At 39.1% G+C, this 26,493-nt stretch overlaps 1 protein-coding gene across 2 annotated transcripts in view; it reads left to right on the forward strand.

The window, feature by feature from the left end:
* DPP10 (dipeptidyl peptidase like 10) overlaps positions 1-26,493 on the forward strand; it is an 850,913-nt gene that overhangs the window by 732,860 nt on the left and 91,560 nt on the right. For both annotated transcript variants that reach the window (XM_050916008.1, XM_050916007.1), the window contains exons 6-7: positions 18,317-18,369; positions 18,472-18,553. In XM_050916008.1, coding sequence (XP_050771965.1) covers positions 18,317-18,369; positions 18,472-18,553 — 135 coding nt within the window. The remainder of the gene's footprint in view (positions 1-18,316; positions 18,370-18,471; positions 18,554-26,493) is intronic.

Genomic DNA, 26,493 nt, shown 5'->3' on the forward strand with positions numbered 1-26,493 from the left:
TCTGACCAGTGGGTTATAATGAGCTAGCCGTTGCTTAGTGGGAAACCCAAGGAGTTTAATTTGATTTAAGTTCCATTTTTTTTAAAGGGCAAAAGTGTGACTTTTTTATAAGTAATTTTGTCAAATTCAAGGTTCTTAACAATCTTTACAACTCCCACAATTGAAATTTTAAAAAAAGATTAATGGTATGTTTCTCCTCATTGCATATATAGACACTTTGGGGTTTAATCATTTAATTCTCCCCTTTGAATTATGAGAGAAGGATTAAATGTCAACTATGGGTTACTGCGGGTAACTTCCTTCAAGTATGTGGAATAAAAAGTCAAAACTTAAAGCAGATGTAGGAGATGTTCAATGCATAACTGTGGGGGTGTCTTTCCCTTTGAATTATGGGGGATTGGGAGTGCTTGGAAAAGGTTTAGGGGGAAATTTTCAGAAGGGCTCGTAGGCCAGATTTTTAAGGGTATTTAGGCTCTTAAAGATGCAAACAGGTGCCAAGTTTTATTTTGAAAAGTTCCTAAGCAAATTAGTACCTAACTCTCACTAATTTCAATGGGAGTTAGGTGGCTAACTCACTTGGGTGCTTTTGTAAATTCCACTAGGTGTCCAACTGCACCAACATACTTTGTAAATCTACTGTAAATCCCCCACAATGTTTACTTAAAGGCAATATACTAAATGATAATGCACATTACAAATGGCTGGAAGGGTACCCCCGTTTGATATCTAAGCCAGCAGCTAAGACATCAGGTCGGGGGGTCTTTTTAGTCACTAGTTACACTGGTATTTCTAAGTGTAGCCACTGCTGCTGGATGGTTGAATAGGAATAATTTGCTTATTCCTATGAATGAATGAACCTTCAATCCATCCTGTGATCACCATTGTAATGTTAATGGGGCTTCACAATGAAAAGTTCCACCTAATGTTTCACACAAAATCACGGATGTGGTGTATGGTTCATAGCTGAAGGCTCCATAAAGATATCTGCTTTTGTTTCTGGATAGATAAGTAAACAGGGTTTTAAAACAAACAAACAAACAAAAAACCCCAGACACTAAGGTAAAAGGGAAAAAAAAAGCTTAAACCACTGTAGATGCATGGTTAGACATTTCTCTCTGGTTTACTGTGGTATTAAAAGTTATCACTAATGTGTGCTTAACCTTGAAAGTGCTGCTAAAAGATTTCAGCGAATGTATCCTATAAAGTATCTTATATATAGTCTCTGAAGATAATGAAATACAAGAGGCCAAGAACTATTGACCTATCATGTTTATCAACCATGTACTAAATGTTTGACTCTGCCTTAGCTTAAATCACTGGCTTTCTCAAATGATTACGGGCTTATAGCAGAAGATCAACAAATATGAAGTAAGGCGTCACTAGGTTTTGAGATTCAACTTGTAATCAATCCATGCGATGTTGTGGAGTGAGTGACTTAAATCGATTATACCAAAGTCTGTGACTTAGTGTAGCATAACTGGTTAATGGACGTGCTTAATCTACATTAAAAAAATGTTGTAATACCCACACTGTATGTTTTATACCCAGATGATTAGAAATTACTTTTTCAAGTATAATCCTCAAAATAGATTTATTCTCCCATAAATGCAAGTCAGCCCACTCAGCAGAGCAAGCTTGGCATACAGCTTTTGGGAAGAGACCTAATACAACCCTGATTAGTTATTTTAAACATTGGTAGCTTAAAACCTATACTGCATACTCCAACTTGAAGTGACAGGCCTGGCAATCACCAGCAGATTGAGCCAGTACACTAGCATGATGTGCCACCTTGAGTTTAGATGCTCCTAAAAGGAATGCAGTATAGTACTTGGAGCCAGTACCACTTGATGGAAACAGGGAAACTGGTGAGCTGACAGATAGGGAATTCTATAAATATATCAGCAAAATTTTAAAATGTGAAAGACAAAGGAATCAAAGGTTTGATAAGTACAAAATAAAACTAATTATCAGGAAAGCCATTTAATAGAAGCAACACCATCTGCACTATCAGTTGTGCTGAAATGCCCATGACTTACACGTTTGATAGAATACTCAGCACCAACTAATGCAGATGCATAACAAATAAAGACAGTTCTGTTTTGCTGAAACTCATCCTCTGAAAACTGGAGTCACCTTTGTCTACTTTGACAAGGCAATAGATGCAGAAGATGAATGGCAGTGTTGCTGATGCCCTTTAAAAATGTCTTAGAAAAAGCACAGTGTTGGAAAAAGCAAACTGTATTGGATTTTATTAGCTCCGTTCAGGCTACAGGAGCCACTGCTAAGTTACTTGGGGGCAAGGGAAGGGACTGAACCACCAGAATAGTTGTAGGTGAAAGAATTATGCTTCAGAGACCCCTGGAAAGGCATGCTCACCAGCAGCCCTTGCTATCCCGATATTAGTGCACCTACTTGCAGTTAGGCAGAATTGTCTGTCAAATAATGCCTGCCTCCTGTATGAAAGCACTAAGGAGGCAAAGCTGATCCACCATTATTTAACAAGTATTAGGATCTGGCTCAATTTAACAAGAACTTTGTGATGTTCTGTGGGTGCATTACCAGAGCATCCACAGAAAATAGCTCTTCTGGATACATTCCATTTAGTGTTTAAATAAAAGTGGAAGTAATTTTATTTTTTTTTAAAAGTAACCAGAGAAGAGAGAGTAGGAACATTATACAAAGGCAAGACAACAGAAACAGCTATAAAATCCCTACCAATTACCACCAAATAACACAAAAATTGTCTCAAAGCAACAAAATAAGGAGAAAGTTGCTTCAGACAAAAATCTGTTGTCTGCTACTCCCAGCTGCAATGAGGAGAATCCTGCATTTAAAGGCTGATTCCCCTCCTCCCTCTCAAGTCATATCCTTCCAAGGCAGCCATTAAAAAAAAAGCTTCAGACTGAACCAACCCACTGCTTCAAGGGTGCCAGGCTTGATCCTTCAAGAAAGGAGAGATGCCATTTGCCAGAAGGCAATATGGTGTAACCTGAAATGTGTGGCCCACCCTGCAATCAGACACCAGTTAGGATGGTTGGCACCACTTACTCATTATGTGATCATATAATTGAAAACTTTATCCTAAAGCCTGATGCACCAAGGGAACAGAGATAAGGATGAGGTTAAAGTGCTGAGCTGTCCAGTCTCAAGATTCTCTTATTGTAATTTTCTACATGGGTTGTTAAGGGTGAGGAATCCACCCCTGCCTCACTCTTCTGAAGAAGGGGTCTTCACTGCTTTACTGGCCCCTTTAGCCCACAAAAATGACTGGCAACCTTTTCCCTGAGCAGTAGACTAAAAGACCATTCACAAAAAGGGGAAATCTCCTGGCTACTTTACCCATGCAGCTCTGAACAGCACGCACCTGCTCATACAAAGGAGAACTGTTGAAAGAGGGAGCGTTGAATATAGGAGTCCCTGGAGAACAGTGGTTAGCAGCTGCTGCGCTGCAGATAGACTGCAGAATCTTTTTAAAAACGTATATACAAAGGATTGAAATGCCTTGAAGTAGATTGCCGAGTCGAGGCCTCTGTATTAGAGTGTCCTAGAGAAATATTTTAAGCACTGCTTGGTAAGTTGCCCTTGTTGCTCATTATGCTTTAAGCTGAGCTTCAGTCTCATGTTCCAAGGGCCATCTACAATTTAACGTACCTAAGAACTTGTCATTTTATGTAGAATTGAAAAGATCAAATGCATAGATGTCTGAGGTCACTTTGTTGAAGAAATATGAAGACCTACACCTTTTTGTCCAGTTTCTGTGTTCTTTTAAACCAGGAACAAATCTTCTCCGTGTTTTGTACATTAAAGGTTGTTAGCTGGGGTAGTGGGAAATAAATGAGCGCTGCAGTGAAGGTGCTGAACGACCAGCATGCATTTAATCTTTTTAATTCTATTAATTGTCTGCAAATATAGCACCAGATTAGATGTTTCCTAGAGAGTTGAGTTTGGTGTGAAGTATTCATTACTTTGTTGCAACTCTTTTGAGGTCAACATGAAGTAGTCCCTTGTACTCAATGAATAAATCTTTTATCATGACCTTTTAATCACTTCATCATGAAGAAGTCTTTTATTTTGTACAAAAGGCTACTTCACATTGCCCTCATCAAAGGAGCTATAATAACATAAAGGAGACACAACAGTCGCTGCTACTGAAATATGTTACAATAGAAGGAAATTAATGTAGGTAGACCCAATGGACTAGGACAAGCAACAAGGACTATTAATGGGAAGTGCTGGTGTAGGGAACTGGCTGTTAGCTCAGTTGTTGTAGACTGCATACAAGAGGAGGTATTTTAGCTCCATTTTATAGTGGGATAGAAAAAAAATTGATTGTTAACTGGTGCAGTGGCGCCAGTGAATCAAGTCCTAATGGAAGAGCGTAGAGGACTCCTAAATCACAAAGCTTAAGGAGTTGGATGGGGCATGAGCAAGAAGGAAATGTAACACTAAGATCTAAATCTATCTTCAGTTAATCTGGTGTACCTTATTCCTATGGGCTCAAGTCTCTTCTCACGTTGGCTTAAAGCAGCTATAATCCCAGTGAAAACAATAGAATTTGCACTGCTATAAAAAACACTGTAAGTGAGAGCGGAATCTGCCCATAAGTATACAAGTAAGTCATTTTGACAGTATAAATCAAAGTTGGGATTCTAGAGGGCATAGTGAAATAGGTGTACATCCTAGGCCAGTGGGTGGGTGGGCCATAACAATATGATGATGGGTTTGGAAGGAAGAACCTCTTGGCTTTCAGAAGTAGTAGGGAAAGCTGTACACAGAGCTTGAATTTCATAGCAGGCAGAGCTTTGATGACAGGCAGGCAACAAAACACTCAATAACCAAGGCAGAATAACAGGTTCTGAGACAAAGTAAGGGACCATAGAGGTCGACACAGGTAATTCAGGACCACTGTGAAGTCTCATGCAGAATAAACATACAGTATGTTTTCACAGTGCTCACCAGCATACACACTTCCTCCGGTACCCTATAGGGCGGCTCTGGGCATCCTAGTGCCCTTGGAGGGCATGACAAAGGATTCCATTTGTGCCTGGCTGGTATATGAAAGGTGCAAGGTGAGGAGAATATTTTGTGTCCCATCCATTATATTGCATGCTGGTTGGGCAAAATCTATCCCTGTATGTCTGTAAAGCACTCGCCTTTGGGATTTGTATGAATAATGATAATTTCTTGGCTATAAGGAATGTTTTCTACATCATTAATGATTTGCTTCAGGTTTTTTGGTTTTTTTTAATGTAAATAAGTTACCAAAAGTGAGAGGATGAGTAGATTTGTGAGGAGTGGAGATAAATACAGGTCTAAAATAGGGATGTGCTATAACTCTATTAGGTCACACTATGGGTCCAGCATCATTAAATGCCCTCAGCATGTTAGAGATTTGCCGGAAAACTTTGCACTTCCCCTTCTGAAGGAACTTTATTGATAATAAAGGAAGAAAATCTTACCCTAAACAACCACATACAGACCATCTAATGCACCTTCTCTTTCCCCCACCACTCCAAACAGAACTCCAAGCAGAGAAGATAGCAGCATCAATGCCAAGTAACACAATCGACATCCATTGCCTTTTGCGGAAGCTCAGGAGTCAGTCAGATTCCTGGGGCAAACTGTTCTCCTGTTCCGCTTGCTCCTTTTATTTTCCATGAAGGCAGGACCTGAACCTGTGTGTTTCATGCAGCTTTCTTTCATAGGTCACAGCAGCTCTTTTCTGTGCATGTGTTTTTCAATTATCACACCCATATGTCTCAAGCTCCTTATTCCTCTTTCCCCCCCCCCAACCCCGCTGCTCATTTCTTCTTCCCCTTTGAGGTTATTTCCCTTTCTCTCAGGTGTGCTATTCTTTGATCCTATTGATTTTTCTCCTCTTTCATTCACAGCCTTTATTAAACTCTGTTCAGCTTCTTCTATATTTACTTTTTTTTTCTGTACTCTTGTCTGGCTTTTCCTTCTTGGCATATGTAGCTCTGGCTCCTTCTCCCCTTCCTCTGTGTTGCTTATATCACGTGTTTTCTGGTTCAAATCTTTTCTTCCACTGAATTTATTTTCTTTCTTCCTCTGTCCATCATATCTTTCAGCCCCCCGTGGCACATGCTTCTTGCTGCTTCTCCGTTCTTCAGCTCTCCTGGGTCTCTTCTTCTACTCCCCGAAGTGGGTATTCACCCACAAAAGCTCATATTCCAAAACGTCTGTTAGTCTATAAAGTGCCACAAGACTCTTTGCTACTTCTCCTCCCTGTGTCATTTATAAACAGATATGAAAGGAGCAGCTGATATTTTGTAACTTACTGTTCTGACTGATGCCTGTATAAGCCACATCAGCTGGAGGAGAAGATATGAAATTGAGACCAGTGCCATTTCCCCCCAAATTGTCTCATCACGTATCCTGATTTCCTTTTCAATATGATCATTTCAGAGCAGCTGCAGCTCAGTTCTATGCTGCAAAAACCAGGTGTTTTATTCCATATGCAGTGTACATATTAGTATATATAGCTTGGAAGAAAAAGCATTTCTATTTTAATTCTTTACACACGGGGGAAAAATGTTTTGCCTTGGTAGGCTAATGCACACTTCTGCAAATAATACTGTATAAAGCAATGTGCTCACTCAAACCACTGCAACATTCTCTCTACCCTCACACAACCCCTTTTACAGCAATCTTAGAAAGAATACAGCTTGCAAAGCCTGGGAACCACATTGCTCCATAGGCTGAGAAGGAGACTGGGCCTTGGCTCCAATCTTCATCTGCACTAACAAAGAGAGCAGGCTGCACGTACCTCAGGAGAAGGCTGAACCACCATAAAATGCCCTTGGGGAGAATTGTGGCTTGGAAAACCCCAATCACTCCTTGAGCTCATTCAAGGACAATGTGACTGTGCATTGCAAGTACGGTGGGCCAGTAACTCCAAAGCTGAGATTTGACTCAAGTAATATAAATCTCAAGAAATTAAAAACATGCCCAAACCACATCTTCCCTAAAGGATGCCTCCATGGAGTGGAACCCAACTAGATCAGTTTTGAGGGTAGGAAGGAAAGGAAGCATAATTTATCAAGTACCTCCTAAGCCACATCCTGCACATATGTTGCAGCTCCTAAATTGAGGGTTTCCATCTAAAATGGAGATAAATTAATGGTTTTGTCATGGGAGCTGAATTCCCAGGTTTTTTTCATTTTCCTCTTCTTCTATTCCAAATCAGAGTCTGGCCCATTGTACATGCATGGTATATTGAGGAGTGGGATGCTTTACAAGGAAGAAAACAGTCTGTATACAATAAAATATATTTTAAACATGAGTCAATTTTAAAGTATATTTAAAATATATAGCTAGAATGTGATGCTACAGTATAAAGTATTATATCTCATAGACAGGAAGGTGTTATGTGGAATTAGCTGGGGCCTGATTTTGATCTTACACCAGTTTTCACCAGTGTAACATTGATTTTAATGGAGTCATACTGGATTTATAATGGTGTAAGGTGAGTGAGATCAGAATCAGTTCCATATTTTTTTTGTATTAAGTCATCAAATAACACTCAAAAAGAAACATATTTTACATGATAATGTAAATAATAGAATTTCAATGACAGCAATGTATTAGGCTTTCAAAAGTAGTAATGTGAAAATTCTGTTCTGAATAATTCACTCATCTTAAATTGTTATGTATTCAAAAATGATTGCGCTGCATCTCCAAATATAGAACGGGTTATCTTAGTTTTGAAATTAGCAGTAAACACCAAGTTTTCACAGCTATTCTACACTGTACTTGTATCACATTGTACTGCTGGTCAGTTGAGTTGAGTTTAATTGATTGTGAATTAATTAACACTCTACAGTAGATGTCTTTTTCTTGAGGTAATTAATCTTAGTGAAAAATGATACACAGAGCAGTTGAGGCTCCAGCAGAGTTTCTAGATGTGCTTTTTTGTTTAGACTTACTTGACAGCCTTTTTTCTTGTAGATGAATTAGGTGTCTAGAAATGACTCTCTCTTATATTTATTTTGGCTTGGCAGCATATATTTGTTATGGCTGGCAATATTTCATACCCAAAAGTGTTAATACTATCCATAAATTATGACCAATGATATACAATGGTTGTTATCAATCATGACAAGTAATTGATCTTGATTGAATCAAATAAATATGATGCTTTGCAAAGTTATGACCTTGTCATTTCACTTCAGTGCTGCAAACACATCAAACCAGTTTGGATTAACTCTTCATAAGTACATATAGAGTTTTAAGAAATAAGATACTGCATCAGGTAAAGGCCACAATTGTTAGATAGATTAGATAGGCAGATATCGATACTATTCTATTCTATATAGATTTGTATACTGCGCTCATCACTGTAGTAACAGAACGTCGTCTTGTGGTGAATTAGGCCATGTGACTACATATCTGTCACGTGCTCTTTGCTCTCTCATTCTCTCCCCAGGGAGAGAAGCATCTGCGGTGGAGTGTCTTGTTTTAGTAGAGTTTGTTGACCCAATCTTTATCCCCAAGCTTTAAGTGGTCTTTTAGCTCTCCTGAGCCCGAACCAGGGAGCTTGCATATAAGAACTGAGACCTTGAACTTGATTCAGAATTCTGTGGGAAGCCAGTATAGAAAGCAAAAGTGATTTGCTAGGCTCATGGTAGCCTGTGTTGATGAGGGGGTGTGCTGCAGCATTTTGTAATATCTGAAGGTTTCTAAGTGTTGAGGGTTTCATACCAATGTATATTGTATTTGCTGTAGTCCAGTTCAGAAGTGATGAAGGTATGAATAAATGAGGCTATGTTAGGATGGGGTAGAGGCGCCTAACTCACTGATAATGATAGATGTTACTCGCAGATGCTGCTATTTGAGAGTTTAGTGTCAGTGAGGAATCCAAGAGTACTCTTAAATTATGGACCAAATTGTTAAATTATGGACCAAATTGTCCAACTATGGATGTGTACTTTCAACCAAAGAAGACTTCGCCATGGCTGCAGACTGTTCAGAATATTTTCTCTGACAGTCTGCATCACCTTTGTGTTGCTCAAATTCAGTTGTAGCCAGCTGTTCTCCGTCCATGAGCTAAACTACTCCAAGCATTGTGCCATCTTGGTGGTAGTTATGTGGTTGCATGTGATGAAGAATAAGCATATTGTTACACTTGAGTTCATGTTATCCCACCTGTTCACCTGTTGTATGTGGACATTGAAAAGGACCAGAAAGAGAACTGAACCTTGTGGGATTCCACAAGTAAGAAATGTAGTGGTGGAGGTGCAGTTTCTCATAACTGCTCATTAAATGGGTCCCTCCAGGAAGGACTCAAACCATTTGAATGCATTACTCTGGATGCCTACTATCGCTCTCAGGTGAAAAAGCAGTATCTCATGGTCCACAATGTTGAATGCTGAATTCCTGAATGTAGGTTTTACCAGGTCTAGAATGCCAATTCCTCTAATTAACGCTAACTTCTCTATGAGCTTGCTCAGGAATGGCAGGTTTGACACTGGGCAGTAGTTTGCTAGAAATAATGTATCAATATTTGTAAGCTGGGTTTCTTCCATGCTGGCCAGACCTAGTGTTTGAAGGAGGAAAGGAAGATTTCTTCTCTGAATGGTGTTTTGAGTGTTTCACTGAGGAGTGGCACCAATTGTTCATTTTTCTCTTTCACCTGCCAAGAAAGGCATGGATCAGAGTCACAATTCTTGGACCAAAACGCCTTTAGTTTGTCAAGAACTTCTCGAAGGGTGAATTTATTGAATCCTCAGAGTGCAGGTGGTCTGTTGGTTGGTAAGCATAAGTAGAGTGGACCCAAGCCATCCTGAGTATGTATAATTTTTTTTCAGTGAAGTAGGATGATAATTCCACTGGCAAAGTCTGGTAGGTTTTCTTGTCAGTTTCAGGAGATCAGAATAAATGTGATGAGACTCAAAACTGAGCAGCAATAATGGTGTTCGAAGAAAAAAATGTCAAATCCCTCTAAAAATATATTGTGGGGTCTTTGTCTCTTTGGGTCCCTAGAAGCCAGATCTAGCCCTTACTGCTGTCATTGGAAAGATTCCCAGTGGAGAAGGCCATGATCAACAGAACCTGATTGTGTGTCAGTAACTGTGGCAGCTATATTATTTAGAGAAGCCCCATTGTCCTCAATGTGACTATTCATGAAAGCAAGGGCTACTCATATGGATAAGAGTTAAAGTCTGGATCCAAATTCCTGCTGAATAACACTTCCGTTTGTTAACAAAACACAATCATATTCTGCTGATCATGGCTTTGATCCTGAAAAACATGTATTGTTATCACTGAAACCCATGGGTGTTTGAATTTAAACCCATGCTTAAGTGCTTTGTTGGATTGGGGTACAAGCCCCAGTTCAGCAAGGTACTTAAGCATGTTCCCCACTTGGAATACTTAGTAGAGCCCAATTGAAATCAGTGGGGCTACTCAGGTGGTTAAAGTTAGGCATGGGCTCAAGCATCTAGCTGAATCAGGGCCCGTAATTTTCGTAGATATACAAAGTTGAGCCTTTATTGATTCAGTGTCTTGTCTCTTAAAGCTCTTCACCAACATCCCAAGAGTTTATCCATATTGTTTTAATATGCCTGCAGCTCTGAAGTTAAAATGGCAAAACTCACTTTTCACTTCACATTGTATTGTATTCACACAAATAACTCATTAATGTGTCATACTGAACTCCAACACTAGCACTGCTAAATTCAGTGTTTTTAAACCTTCTTTAATATCAGCTCCTGTGCTGAAGAGAGCCACCGAGTTAGGTTGGGTAAGCAACTGGTTTATGCTTAAAAAGAAGGAGGAATTATAATATAGCATTAAGAAAAGGTGAATTTTTAACTTCAGTGCATATATTGAGGACATTACAAATGTATTTAGTAGACAGATTGCAAAATGGAATAAGGATTCATCTATGAGCTGAATCCTTGCTTTGGGCAATAGACATGCTGCTACTAATTTCAGTTTATTAACTACATCACAAGTTTTGCTAATGGAGAAGCCACACATCTTTTAACACAAAGGAAAGAACCGGATATATCATTTTTATTGCCTTCTGGAAGTTCTGTCTCAGCACATTAGGTACTGATTCCATTTTCTTTGCACTGTAATCTTAGCAAAGACACATATCCTTAAGTTAACGCAAAGTAAACAAGAAATGGAAGTTTGTTATATGAATGTTGATCTATTTTTTTGGAGCAGAAGGGTCAGGGGAAAATTGCTGTTTGGAATATGACTGTGTAAAGCAAAGACCAGTTTCACCCCAGGTTAACCCAGCTTCCTGCAGTAGAGAGAGACAGGGAATGAATCTGTCCTCAAGTGGATTTGGTATCTCCAGTTCATCTCCCAAGTGAGTGAGTGAACAAGATGATTTTTTTTTAATAAGTGTCTAGAAATGTCCATCTCTTACATTTATTTTGGACCTCAGCATGTTGCACAAACTGTGCTCTCATTTGCATTGGTGCAAATCTGAAATAATTTACACTGGAATCCCACCTGTGTATATACAACAAAAGTGAGAGCAGAATATGGCCTTCTGGGTTTAAAACACATGGCATAGATAATGAACCTTTTAAAATGTTCTTACTTTAGAGAAGTGATAAATATCTGCTTTTTTCCATTGTTTTGCACCCAAAGGGAAACAAAAGTTATTTGTCACAATTACAATCTGCTGTCTTGATCTGATTGCATCGTAAGCGTGATAGTACAATATACTTAACAATTCCAGCATACCTTTGACGGTATGCTGGAATTGCCAGTCTCATGCCTGTCTTTTATTTTACTCCTTTTCCATTCTCTCTAACCTGTTATTGTGTACGTGTGTATTATTCATAGTTTATTACATATGCTGGAGACTTCCATTTTATTCCAATTGCCTTTTCTCCCAGAGTCAAACAATTTTTTTCCTTTGTATAATAAAAGTAAATCTCTTAAAATGTTTTGAATTTTATTCTGGACTAGATGCTGGAATTACTGAGTGAGGCCCCATGACCTGAGTTATGCATGCAGGAGATAAGACTAGATGATTATAATGAACACTTTCTTCTTAAAATCTTTTAAATTGCACATAAGTAAATAATCAAAAAAAATTTCAAAATTTTAATTGTAAGAAAAAATTGAAGACAAAGTCACTCTGTCACTGCCTCTACAAGCACATCAACGGCTACAATCAACATTCCATATATATGACAATAATCAAATCAATATGCTAATAGCACAGCCTTTTTACTTCCATACTGTGTAGCTCTTTCAAGGTGAGTGTTCATGGATGAATGAGAAGTGAATGTATTTTAAGGTAGCTTTTTTAGGTTTTTGTTATTTTTCCTTTTTACAGTGTTTTCATTCCCTTTATTTCTTAATTCCTATTCATTTTGCAATCTGTGCTGCAGTAATGATGACTGTGTAAGAAATAAACCTAATTTATTTTAGATTATTTTTCTTATGTGAGCTGAGCTCAGGAAAAATCAGTTCTCTCAGCTGAACAGTCTAACAACCAAAGTTTGTAACTCTGCAACAATAGCATCAGTCATTCGCACTCTGTGGGGAAGACAGTTTTATTTTCAGATTTGTGTTTTTCTTATTGAGATGACATGCAGATGTTATGGCAATAAATGCTTTCTATAACTAAACAAAATTAACTATTCTCTTTAAGGCAGAAATTATCTGGCTAGCGTCCTAGAATTTACCTTAGTGTGACCGGAGTGTAAATATTACCTTTAGAACTCTAATAACACACTGGCCTGTAATAAAGATCTTCATAGCTTGGTGCCGTTTTACTTGAGAAACTGCTTCTCTCTTCATGCCATAGGGTCCCTGTGGAGATAAGTGGCAGTGGTCATGCAGAAATATGCTGCTGGTTTAATTTTGTATGCTATTTGCATTGCAATTTAAATTAATGGGAAGAGCACTTAGAGGCCCAGGATAGGCATTCTTCTTGTTGTTTGGCTAAATCCACATAAAAAAAATCAATAGTGGGAATACTGCTTATCAGACACCTGTCTCGTTTAGTTGGAAGAGGAAGCTAAACTTTGATATGACTGGAGGAAATAATTGAGAGCATATAAGGCAATGCTGATTTTAACATATTTATTTGTATAGAGCCAGATTCTGCCACTCTTTTCATTCCAAGTGCTATCATGACTTACAACTATTCTCATTTAAATCAGACAGGAGAATTCACTGTGTGTGAATTCAGACAGAGTAAGCGTTTGAGACTCTAACTCAAAGTGCACATGCACACTTTGTACAAGTGTCTGGGTAGGGAAACAATTAAGATATAGCATATGTCATTTAAACCGTTGAAAAAATCCAAGCTAACAAGGTGATGTCTTTATGCTTCTTAAAATAAATAAGGCCTTAGTAATGTAAGCAGGGTACAGAATACAGTTAGAATACACAGTTAAAGGGTACTTGGATTCCCCAAAAATCTAGAGTACTTAATCTTGTGATGCTCTGAGTTTTGTCAATTCCCATTGATTTCCATGGGAGCTGAGGACACTTATCACCTCACAACTGGTGTTGTTAGTTGGGTTCTCTTAGCTGTATTTTGCCCAAAAACTCCACTGCTGAGAAATGTTCTAAATCACTCCTTTCAAGTGAATATTTCCTGGAGTACATTACAGAATTAGTGGAGCCATGAAACTGCACATTTGGAAGCTTGGCACATATTATACTTTGTTTCCTTACATTCTGTTAGACTGGGCATTGAGGCATTGAGCTTCATGACAATATTTCATTTTTAGGAACCCCAGCAAGACTAAGATGTGCCTTGACATACAGAAAATAAAGGACATTACTAAAAACTAGGACAATATGTCGACTGAAGGTTCAGATCATAATTGATAAGTTTTTTTTTTATTGTTGACTCTTTGCTGAATAATAGATTGTTATTCTAATGTGTTTTGTCTGGAGCAATTTGTCTTAAAGCTGCTTTTTCTTTTGGATCCTTTGTAATATTAGTTTTTCTAGGTTGATTTCTCATACATAAATGCAGAGGAATTCCTCCCCCCTCAATGTTGAGCGCCCTTAGATGAAAGCCTATGTTCACTGTACAAATTGATGGAAGACTCCAGAGGGCTGTTTTTGAGAAGAATATGTAATATTCAGTAGCTGTTACATGTAGAATCCACAGCTGTTACTCAGTGCACAGTGGTGGGAGAAAAAATAAACAAAATATTCAGAGAGGGCATATGCTGTCTGTTTTATCTAAAAGTCCATTTTCAGAGTTCCTAAATCAACATTGCTAGCTGATGGGGGGAACATTTTGTAACTTATCTCAGCAGATATGTCAAATGTTATTTATTTGCCGTAGACGAGTGAGCCTGGGCAAGTATACATCCCATATTGGCACATCTACATTTCATGTTTTCACTGCAATCTCCTCACAGTGGCCTCTCTGAAAAATACAGTCATGTTGTTGAATAATGCAGGGCCACTGTCCTTTCTTCACTTTCCTCCAGTGAATAAACTGATAAAAGATAAAGACTTGATCATAATGGTGCGGAGGTGATCTGACTGTATTTAACTTTTATTTAAAACACAACAAGTATGGTTACATTGCCCCTCCCTCTTTGCTCCATCTACAAGAGGCTTTCCCTGCTTTCTTATTCATTCATTGCCTTCCCTATACTTAGCAGGACATTCTTCTCTCTGTTCTCACTATGTTCTTCCCTCCTTTTCCTCAATATGCTCTTTTTCATTAGATACTAGTGAACTTCACTTCTCTTTAGTCAGTTAGAATTGCAGCTATGATGACTCGGGTGACATGTTTGAAAGGGTAATCCTGATGTAGTCTTTAAGCATGTTTTGTAATCACCACCATAATTACTAGAAGGCAAGGACTGTAAGAAATATTTGTGGGACAATCAAATAGTTTAGAACTAAATCTTACAACCTTCACAAAGAAAGCTATGAATATACAGGGTCAGATTGTCTGGTCTGAGCTTAATGCAAGACTGGTGGGAAGGGACAAAAACAGAGTTAAGCTGTCACTTCACCCTGCAAGTCCTGGGCCTGTCTGGTTGCCAGTCCATTCTTCAGCATAAATCAGGCCTACCTTGGAGCTCCTCTGATTTATGCTAGCTGCTCTTGATTCCAAAAGGGAATACGGATGTCCTAGCCATGCCCCCTTTTCCCTGACCACTCTCTATGTACTAGGGGTCAAGACAAGAGTGACCTAGGAGCCACTGCATCATCTCTATGCAACCAGAAGATTCCCTAACATCAGTGAATCTTAAAGGGGCTGGTTAAGCCAGCATTAGGCCTCCACCACAGTACAAAGCAGTTGGAGCAGCTCTGAGGATATAACTCATATTACAGCAATGAGAGTTTAGAGAGTGAAATCACTTTCCACCTCCAAATATTTTGATTCTAGACAGAGATTTTTTTAGTGTCTCTGGCTATTACAACTAGTGTGAACAACCAGTCATCCTATTTGTTATTTATCCTTAGCACTTTTTTTTTTTTTAAAAATTTAAACCAGCATGAAAGATTCAAACAAAATGACAAGATTCCTTTGTAAATAACCTTTTGTAATGTCAGTTTCTTCCAACTGTAGGAATCATTCTGGAGACACCAATACCTTCAATGCAAAGCTTATAAATATTTAGATTGAGATTTTTAAGTAACAAAAAAGGAGAGGGAATTAAACAGAATATAAAATACCCTTCACTTTGTACGTAATAATAGTTTGTGTAAAATAACTTTGTAGTTAAACATCTCTTACTAAAACATACTCCACTTAACACTTTATTTGTTACATATTGTGAAAATATACATAATTGTTGTAAATGAAATAATGTATATTTGATATCAAGGTTACAAAATTAAAATATTTTAAGAGTTTATTTTTAAAGAGTTATTGCTGTGGATACCCTACTCACACCATGCATGTTTTTCATTATCCTCTTGCCTATATTTTGTTTAGTTTTCATGAAAACAGCCCTTGTTTATTGCAAGTACATCAACTCTTATTCCATATTCCCCTCCTGGTGCTATGGACTCTCCAGACATCAAAAATGATAGGTTGATTTTTTTCTATAGGACTACCCATAGAGTCATGGTGTTTGTCCTGGAAAGGTCTGTCAGGAAAGGTGACTGAACTAGGCCGTAAAATGGCAACAGTTCCATTTCCAACCCGATATCCTTAGTAATGAAGAATGTGGCGAAAATATAGAATAGTTTGTAAATCTGTCTGTACAATTGCTTCCTAATTGAATGTTTTTAAAGTTTTCCTTGAGGCATCAGCTTATATTATTTACTTATAATGTAGTAGCATCCACAGACCCAATAGGGTAAGAAGAGAGGACTGGAGTTGTAAAGGATTTGAGGTTCTCATTAGATTGAACAATCTTTCTGGATTTTAATATTTCACTAATTCTCGATAAATACCTGTAATTGGGATATGTTAATGTGTGTGGTCAGACAGGCAGCTTAATTTTAGAAGTTTCCTTGGAGAAAGAAAAGGGCCCTTATATTTAATTTGTTTATCATTTGAGTGGATAGGAACCTGCGAGGAATTGTAGCTTCCCTAAGGAGAATGGTGTTTCTTTGGATCCTTTGATTAATTCTCTGTTGGAATTCAAAGAATACTCGGGAAAAACAAAATTTGAAAATATGGTTGTCACGATGAGAGCAATCTCTCTGATAACCCAGTCAGGGTAATACCTTTCGGGGATTTGAGTACTCCATAAGACATTGCATTTTTAATCATAGTCCTATTTTATTTTTAAAATTCAGTATGTTGTGAGGTAGCCCACTCTCCCCAAAACAACATCCCAGTTTTATTAGAACATTATTCATTGAGAGAGATGGCTCCAGGAGTGATATCCACATTTTCAGGTGCCCCTTTCTCGCATGTTCCCTTTGGATTACCATTATTATTTTATGATGATTAGATGTAGCTATTATATAGCAGTTCTCATCTGTAGATCTCCAAGCCCCTCACAAAGGTGGATAGGTATCATTATTTCTATTTCACAGAGTGGGAGAGTGAATCACAAAAAAGTCAAGCCGCTTTCTTCAATTTCTGAATTGAAATTCCACTGGCCACTGCAGCTTTAGGTCTAGTGATCTTGTTTTAGTTTTGCACAGTGCAGAGATAACAATTCCTGAAATTGTAAACCAGAATTGTTATTTCACTCCTTTCAAATGTTAATTGTGAAGAAGGAGTAGTTCATGACTGTATTTCCTTAATGACTATGTTAATTTTCATTACAACAGAAATCCATGTTGTTCATTCACTGTCAACTGCATGCAAATATCTCAGTGGTACAGAGAATATAAATGTTATTAGTGTTGCAGCCATCTTCCTAGGATTGATTTTATTTATCTAGTTACTTAAGTGTAGTGCTTCTTTTTTTCAGCTAGGAAAACCTCTTATGTTTTATTGTCACCGTCTATCTTAGGGTTTATTTCTCTTATGAGGACTGGCAAAATAGGTGTAACAGATTGTAGTTTACTAATACATATAACATGATATAACCCTCAGATACATTTTAATGTGGCTAGGCAGAGTTTTACCAAACTATTTTCATATTTTGCAGTAGATGTTTTATAGCATCTTTGCATTCTGATTGTTCAGATGAAAACCCTTTGCTTGATTCTCATTATGTAACACTATCTCTCTCTTCTCATAATCTTCCTGTACGTCTTCCTAATTTTCAACCCTCCAATACTCTTTGCAGAAAAACACAACACTTCTGTCTTTAGGAGTAAGTTAGTTTAGCCTCTACATGAATACTTTTGTAGGAATATTATTCTGTACCTGTCTGTTCTCCTTGCTATTAAATCATTCCTAATTAAATATTCTGTTTGTAACCCTCCATGATGGGCTAGTCAGGCGGCTATCATTTGACATATATCTATGTCCACTAAAAAGTTAAAGAACTGACAGTGGAGGTCCAGACATAGGCCTTTGTTTTGACTATAAATTGGTGTAAATTTGCAAGAGAACAAATATTTTCTGCCTAGTCATTTTTATTGTTTTCTCAAACAAGGGAATTATTTTGCAGTAGGGGCAAGTTTGCCTGATTTTGGGGCATGAATATTTTGCACAGGTTTAGTGATTGGTGAAATTAACTAACCATACAGTACATCTAGAACAGTGGGTTGCACCGCAAACGCTGTTTGTCCTTATACTGCATTCAAACCATATTTCAGACCTATTAATTATAATTAATACTGACACAAACTTTAATTTAGGTAACAAGGAAACAATGTACGGACATATTGGAAGACTATAAATATTGGCAATATAATATGTTCTTCACACTTAGTACTGAATGACAGCTATGAATACTGGATCTATCTTTCTTTCTTGTTACAGGTTTTTCATTATTCTTATACAGCTTCATATGTGATTTATAACATACATACAAGGTTAGTCATTTTGTTTTTTCAATACAATATGATTATGTTTCAATGTTTTAAAAGTGTGGTGGTGTTAATGTGTTCAAGTAAAAATGTTTACATATTTTCAAGGGAAGTTTGGGAGTTAAACCCTCCAGAAGTAGAGGATTCAATTTTACAGTATGCGGCATGGGGTGTACAAGGAGAGCAACTGGTAAGAACAGTCATTTAAAATGCTATGCTAAAAATAATATTGTAATATATTGTGCTAACACTCCACCCCAGACAGGTTACAGAGCAAAAAACAAACAAACAGAAACATGAAGGGAAGTTTCTGTTATTGTAGATTTATTGGGACTTGGGATTATAAAACCTGCGAGGACTAGTCTTGTTGTTGGTTCTGGCCCTGATTCATAAATTCATGTTTTAAGTCTGTTCCTATTCAGCCAACCACTTAAGTATGTGCATATGGATGGACTTAAGCATGTGTTTTAAAGTTAAAGTAATTCTCTTAAGTAATTTGTTGAATCAGTCTTTTTGCCAGGCACTAGGAGAGGGCTAGAGTTGCAGATGAAAAAATTTTCGGGTGCGAAATCTTGGATAAAATGCAACACATTTGACACCCAGAATGGATCTAACAAACAAGAATTAAAATGTATTGGTTTCAGTTTCTGTGTGAAATTATTGTAAAGGTCAGTTAAAATCCATAATAACAATACTTTGCACATCTATTTTGCCTTTCATCCAATAATCTTAACATGTTTTACAAATAAGTATTAACTTTTACAAAATCCCACGAAGTAAGCGAAGAAAAAAAATCTTGATTCAAGAAGCAGCATTAATGTTAATCTATATTTTTTGGGTCTCTTATGTGAGTTGGTGCATAGAAAAGGAAGGTTTAAGGAGAATAAAGAAAACTCAATTCTCAGAATGAAGAAATCACACAGTCCTAGTCTTAATGATCTAATAGTGTCATTACTGCCTTCAGGCGTGAGCCTGCAGCCCCTTCATGCACGAAACTTCAGTGAGAGTTCTGCATGCAGATTGGTTATAAATTGGCCACTTGGAGAGGATAACCTGTTGCTTGTGTCATTAATCAATATGGTGGAGATGGAGACTATGCCTCTGGTTGAGATCCATCGCATTAAGCACATGGGGGGTGGGAAGCCAGAAGTAATTACAGTCCTCTGGAACATGCTTGGCATTCTTTAATAATTAACCACACTAATTTATCAATAGCCAATGCATAGTGACAAGACGGATAATAACAAATACATATGTTATTTACTAGGCACTGCACCGTGTACATGCTTGACAGGGCGGTAACGTGTATATAAAACTTAGTAGGAATTAAGTGTGTCATATTATTTTTTTAACTGCAATTCACAGGAAGATTTCCAGTGCTGCACTGTGCAGTAGATTAATGTGTTAGAGCATAATCAAAAAACTGTAGGTGATAATTGCTGCTAAATCAACATTATGTGGTCCTAAAATACATCAAAAAAGTGACACATTTAAAAATTAAAAGTTAGAAAAGTAACAGCGTGGAATATATTTTGCCTAGATTATCACTGGAAATTTGGACCAACATTTTCAAACATGGGTGCCTAATAGGCTTCTGTGGGAGCTTCTGTACCTCTGAAAATTAGACCGCTTATTTATGTGCCTAAATATGGATTTAGGTGCCTAACCTTAATCACCCAAGTCAGAAAATATTGACCATAATTTTAATGCAATAAAGATTACATTAACCATCTCTAATAAGGTCCATTACAAAGTTAATGTGCTTTCTAAATGTCTTCAGCACTGTGGCCTTTATGCTACCATTTGCTCTGCAGAATTAGAAAAGAAGGATAACTTCCATTAAAACTCATAATCCTTTGTGCAGCCCATCAAGTATTATATCCCAGCTGCAAAGCTACATTAGCAAAGCGTTCCAGCGCTTTCTAACAAGAAGGAAATGTTATTTGCGGCAATGCATGCTGGGAGAAGGAACAAAAAGGGTACATAGCAAAATTAAAAATTAAAAAAAAAGCCTGTGTCATACTTGTCCCCCACCTACACCCTGCTCCAAGGCATCCCGTGCAAATACGAAAAGGAGGAGGAGCATGTATGCATAAATTGCTGTTGCTTCTATGAGAAATAACAGCTGCTTCTTTAATGGAGGGAGGATGGCACAGATAATTCTAGCAGAGCAGATTATAGAGGAGCCTGTCCTATTAAGGGCACGTGGTACATGGTGGCCCCCAATTATAAGCATTTTTCACTGTACTGGTATCAGGGCACTGCGTCACTAGGCCCCCAGACAAAAGATGTCATGCAAAACAAGCCCCAGATACATTAGGTAAAGAGAGTACAGCCAGACAGCAGCAGCTCTGAATCATGAACAGACATCAGTAATAGGCACCCAAAATAAGTGTTTGTGTTCACATAACTTATCGATGCAAATGGCATGGAGACTCAGGCTGCCAAATATGCCACTGATAAGGCATACCAATGTCTATGTAGATAATAACAGATCCATCTGGTCCACATACTAATTCATACTGAGTGAAAGAATCCATATAAAAAAACCCCACATGATAATGATCCATTGCCACCCATAGCCACACAGACTCACTACAGCTGCAAATCACTTATTGTCAACAGAGACACACACTGGAAAATGGTGAGGAACAATGTTACGAACATATGTAGACACAGAAATCACACACAAAAGACCTAGCAGTTTGCACAAACCTGCAACCATTGAACAGGAACTAGACTGGCAACATGTAGATGGCCTTCAATTCTAAGAGGTTCATCACGAATCCCGAAGCAGTGCACAACACTGCAGCAGTGCCTGTCCACGATCAATCAGCCAGCTAGCATGCATGATGGAAAAAAAGGCATGTACATACCACAAACCTGCACTTGTCTGTGGATAAACCAAAGGATCAGGGTTAAATCAAAGTGAAGTGTGGGAATTGGATGGGCTTGGATCACTTGTTCTGTATGATTTGGCCATGAGGCAGGCTAACATATTGCTGTTGTTTTTGTTATTTATTAAGCACCGGCACTGTACTTGCTTCTGTACAAGACACAAATAACACAAGCTATGTAAGAATCTTAAATTGGGGTTAGCAGGGGAGGGGAACTCAGTAGAGGTTTCAAATAAGGGAGAAACTTGGTCCAAACGTATAAGAAAGATGAAGAGAGGAAACATTAGGAATTGTTTGAGCATGGGCTAGTATACTTGGCCAGGAACAGCTTATTTTACTAAAGAATGTGGCCAACATGAATTCATACGTACAGTATCAACCCATGACCTTGTGAAAATAATACAAGGAGGCTAAGATACTATTTACTATTTCTAGGATTGCCTATGGAATTAGCATGCCACATGCTGCTAGTGCAGAATGCCAAGGTTAGGTTTTTATCAGCAGTGAGATAATTGGTTCATCCTGCCATTGTTTTGAAGTTACTGCAGTTGCTGCTTTGGTTGTGAGTTATTTCAGTTTCTTATTATTTACATTATGTTATGCAGACTAGGATGAGAGCTCAGAGTCATAATATTTTTGTGGTAAAATTGAAGAATTTTCCAAACAGTTTGGGAGAGCAAACTTTTACTTAATCACTGTTTCAAAATGCTATTTTTATCTCTATTAACAATGAAGACACCAATCCAAATGCCCTTAGTTTTGTGTGTCATGGAGTGTAGGGGAGTCAGAGGGGTCTTTTCAGTCTGAATTCAGATCCAGATTTTGAAAAGAATCTCTTGATTTATAACCTGATTTTGTATAGCACCGATCACCGCAGTGATAAGAGCTTCCCAGGCAAAATAGATCAACATAAAAAGATAACTAGTTAACTTCATCGAAACTTGTGCTCTTCTCATTTTTCTTGAGTAGTGCTCTCTTTTTGTGGGGGCAGGAGGGAGGTATCCAAACCCAGTTATGATAGAAAGGCTTTATCAAAGGGAAGAGTCTTGTGATGGGCCCTAAAGGGATTCAGATACTGAATTGGTCTATTTTTTTCTGAACTTCTTTTTCCTCAGCCATATCCCCTCAAACATTTTGAACCAATAGAACTGAAACCTTTGGGGGTCATCCTTCAGCTAGTGTGTATTGTTATAGTTGAACTGAATGGAACTCCATGGAAGTCACGGGAGCTGATTCTACTCAGATATCCCCACTTGATAATTTCTATTCCAGTGACGTGAGGCCAGATTTTTAAAAGTATTTAGACACCTAAATATGTAGATATCCCAACAGGAAATTTTGCAAAAACTTCGAGGTGCCTCATTTCAATGGGAGTTAGGCAGCAAATCATTTTTGAAAATCCCACAAAGTGTCTATCTGCATCTTAAGGAGCATAAGGGCTTGTATACATGGGGCAGCAATGCACATTGGCTGTGTGTGATTTCTAAAGATCACTGATATGTTTCACATTAATGTATCCACAAAAGCTTGTGCACATTAACATAGAATTGTTTCAAATAGTACTATGTTAAAACGCACTAGGGAACTTTTAGATCACACCAGCAGGGTGTGCGGATCTCATGGGTCAGGAACCAGGTCCCCAGGCAACATTTGCATCCCAACCATAATTAAGTGTTTGCTAGTTACTGTGGTCTGAGTGACTCATATAACCCTGGCTCCACCAGAGGCACTACCCCGGGTGTCCTGATTGGAGGAGCACCCAGCCCCGCCAGTTGGTTTGGATGCACAATTTAATCTAGAAGGAAGCACAGGAAGTTGTCTGTACAACTGGATGACTTCCTAGCTGTCTGCTACATTAAACCCTGCCTTCTCACCTGACTTCTGCACCATGCTGTCCTGACCTGTTGTTGGCTCCTGCATCCCTAACATGTTCTTGTTTCCTGCCTCTGGTCTCTGACTCACAACTCTGAGTCCAGCTCGGACCCTTGGTCAACTCCTGACCTTCAAGGTTAATGACCCAAACACCAGTTGTGATAGTTTGCACAGGGCACTCTAACTCCTCTGGGATTTGTTCCATGGAGAATGATGGAACCAGCAAAACTCCCCCTCCCGAACGATTGCCAGATTCACTGGAGTGGGTCGTCCACCTTCAGGCAGACAACCTAGCGTTGCGGGCCCAAATGACGTAGCTGACAACCAAAAAACAGATGCTGTGGGAACAAGTACTTCAGCATCCCTCAGAGAACGCTGTGCTTCAGACCCTTCGCTCTCCAAACAAGGACTGTAAATTCCCCTGATATAATGTTTCTCTGGGAAACATCAGAGATTCTGAGGGCTACCTCCTGTTCTTACTTCACCCACAAGTTTGCTCTTCCCACCAAGCCATGCTAGACCTGGTAGTTAGCCTGTTGACCAAGGAAGCATTGCACTGGACCTTCCCCATACTGGATGGTGATAGGCCAGTGCTTACCAACTGGAATGCCTTCCTACAGTTGATCTCAAGAATCTTTGATTACTTCCATTACACCCACTTGGCCAAGACAACCCTATGGAAACTCTGGCAGAGGCAAAGGCACAGTTGCCTCCTATGCTGCACAGTTCTGTTAACTCACAACTGATAGAGTGGAACAAGGTGTTCCAGCTATAGCAATTCTGGTAGGGCCTGCAGTAGAAGGCTAAGGATGAGCTGGCCTGAGGGGAAGCCCCATCAGGACTGGATGCCTTCATTTATTTACCTTGCAATTCAGATCAACAATCGGTTGTGTGAGCAGCAGGAGGAAAGAAGAGGGTCACCTCATCTGCCTGGCCTGTGCCCCCTGTTATCACATCCTGCACAGCACACTGAGCTGATGCAGGTAGACATGGCCCTTCAGCAACTTACCTCTGAGGAAAGGGAACAATGATATTGCCTCAACCTATGCTTCTATGGCAGTGAGCCAGGCCACCCCATCTTCTTCAGCCCTACGGGAGGCCCATCCCAAAGGGATGTGTAAAACAGGCAGGCACAAGCTCAGTAGGAGGGGCTGGCCTGGGCATCATGACCGGGTATACTCCTGAGACCCCAGCTCCAGTCTTGACCAAATCACACATCGGTTCTCACCGCTTGACTCTATACCTTCAAGTACTGACCTGGCTGTGCATTCCTGGAGAGTCCCGACGGCTTCCTATGCAGTGGGCCCCCTTTGACTCATGAGCAGCTGATAACTCTATGAATGTGATGACAGCACAAACCGTGCAAATCCCCTGAGAGATCACGTCTGCCCTGGACCCAGTAGAGACAATTGACAGGTCCCAAATATCCTATGGACCAGTGACCACAGAAACCATGCCTTTGAAGGTTACCATTCAGGGACCCAGGAAACTCTGCATTTACTGTGATCCTCTCCCTGCACTTCCCCTGATCCTAGGCATCTCCCAGATAACCCTCCATAACCATCTCATCCACTGGTAGGAATAAAGGGTCAGTTTTCCCTTAGAGTTCTGTTGACAGCATTGCTTGGTTCAAGCAGGTGGGAGGCACATAACTATCCTCAAGGGGACTCGAATGACTGGTCTGGCAGGGTCTCCTGCCACTCCACACACCAAGTCCTTTCTAAATATGGTGACTTTGCTGGTGTATTTGAAAAAAAAAGCATTGATTCCCTGCCTCTACAGAGACTACAACTGCCCTATAGACTTGCAGCCTGGGGGGAAGAGACCATGTGGCCATATTTATGCCATGAAAGAGTCCGAGCTGGCCACTCTATGCACATACCTCCAGGAGAGCCTGGCCAAGGGATTCATTCACTAATAGACCTCACCTGCTGGGCCACCAGTCCTCTTTGTAAAAATAAAATAAAAAGGGGCAGTCTCTGCATCTGTGTTGACTACTGAGCCCTGAATCAGATAACAATAAAGAATTGATCCCCAAACCATTGGATTGTGTGACAGCTGCCTGAAAGTTCATGAAACTAGACTGGGGAGCATATAACATTGACACATCAGAGTGGGAGATGAATGGAAGACTACCTTTACCACTATGGCCATTTTGAGTACCTTGTAATGCCATTCAGTCTAACTAATGCTCCTATCATGTTCCAACATCTTGTCAATGATGTATTTTGGGACATCCTGGACCTGTATGTAGTAGTGTATCTTGATGATATACTTGATGACAACCCTGAGCAATATAGCATATATGTCCAAGCCATTCTGGAGAGACTTGACCAACAAGGCCTATATGACAAGATGGAGAAGTACACCTTCACCCATACCTTCATATGGGGTTTATCCTGTGTTCAGAGAGTATCGAAATAAGCCCATATAAGGTAGAAGTGATCTGTCACTGGGCAACACCCTGAAATATCCAAGATCTACAGCACTTCTAGGGCTTTGCAAACTATTTCTGTTAATTTATTCCAAGGTTCTCTGAACAAATCATATCCCTTACCTCTCTGCTTTGTGAGAACACCAAGTTCCTTTGGTTCCTGAGGTCCAGCATGCCTTTGAACGACTAAAGCTTGCATTCACCAGCACTCCCATGCTAGCCCACTCCTATAACATAAGCTTTTATTGTCAAGGCAGACACTTTCAACGAAGAATTCGGAGCAGTGCTCTCCCAAATGTACAGTACTCAGGAGGTGCTTCATCTGTGAGTCTTCTATTCTAGAAAACTCATTCTTGTGGAGCAAAATTGTGAAATCTTAGATAAAAAACTTCTGGCAAATAGTCACCTTCAGGGAGTGGCACCACTACCTTGAAAGGAGCTAATTATCCAGTTCAGGTTTACGGTGAACACAACAACTGTTAGTTATGCAGGGACAAGGTCTTCAATCAGCAACAACTTTTGTGTGCCTGTCATAAACAGATAGTTAAGGGTTAATGTCTCTTTTACCTGTAAAGGGTTAAGAAGTTCAGTAAACCTGGCTAACACCTGGCCAGAGGACCAATAAGAGGACAAGATACTTTCAAATCTTGGTGGAGGGAAGTCTTTGTTTGTGCTTTTTGTTTTGGGTGTTGTTCGCTCTTGGGACTATGAGGGACCAGACATCCATCCAGGCTCTCCAAATCTTTCTGAATCAGTCTCTCATGTTTCAAACTTGTAAGTAATTAGCCAGGCAAGGCATGTTAGTTTTATTTTTGTTTCCTCAACTTGTAAATGTTTTCTTTTGCTGGAAGGATTTTTACCTCTGTTTGCTGTAACTTTGAATCTAAGGCTAGAGGGGGTTTCCTCTGGACTATATGAATCTAAGTA

The sequence above is a fragment of the Gopherus flavomarginatus genome, chromosome 10, assembly GCF_025201925.1.
Source record: "Gopherus flavomarginatus isolate rGopFla2 chromosome 10, rGopFla2.mat.asm, whole genome shotgun sequence".
NCBI classification, from domain to species: Eukaryota; Metazoa; Chordata; order Testudines; family Testudinidae; genus Gopherus; species Gopherus flavomarginatus.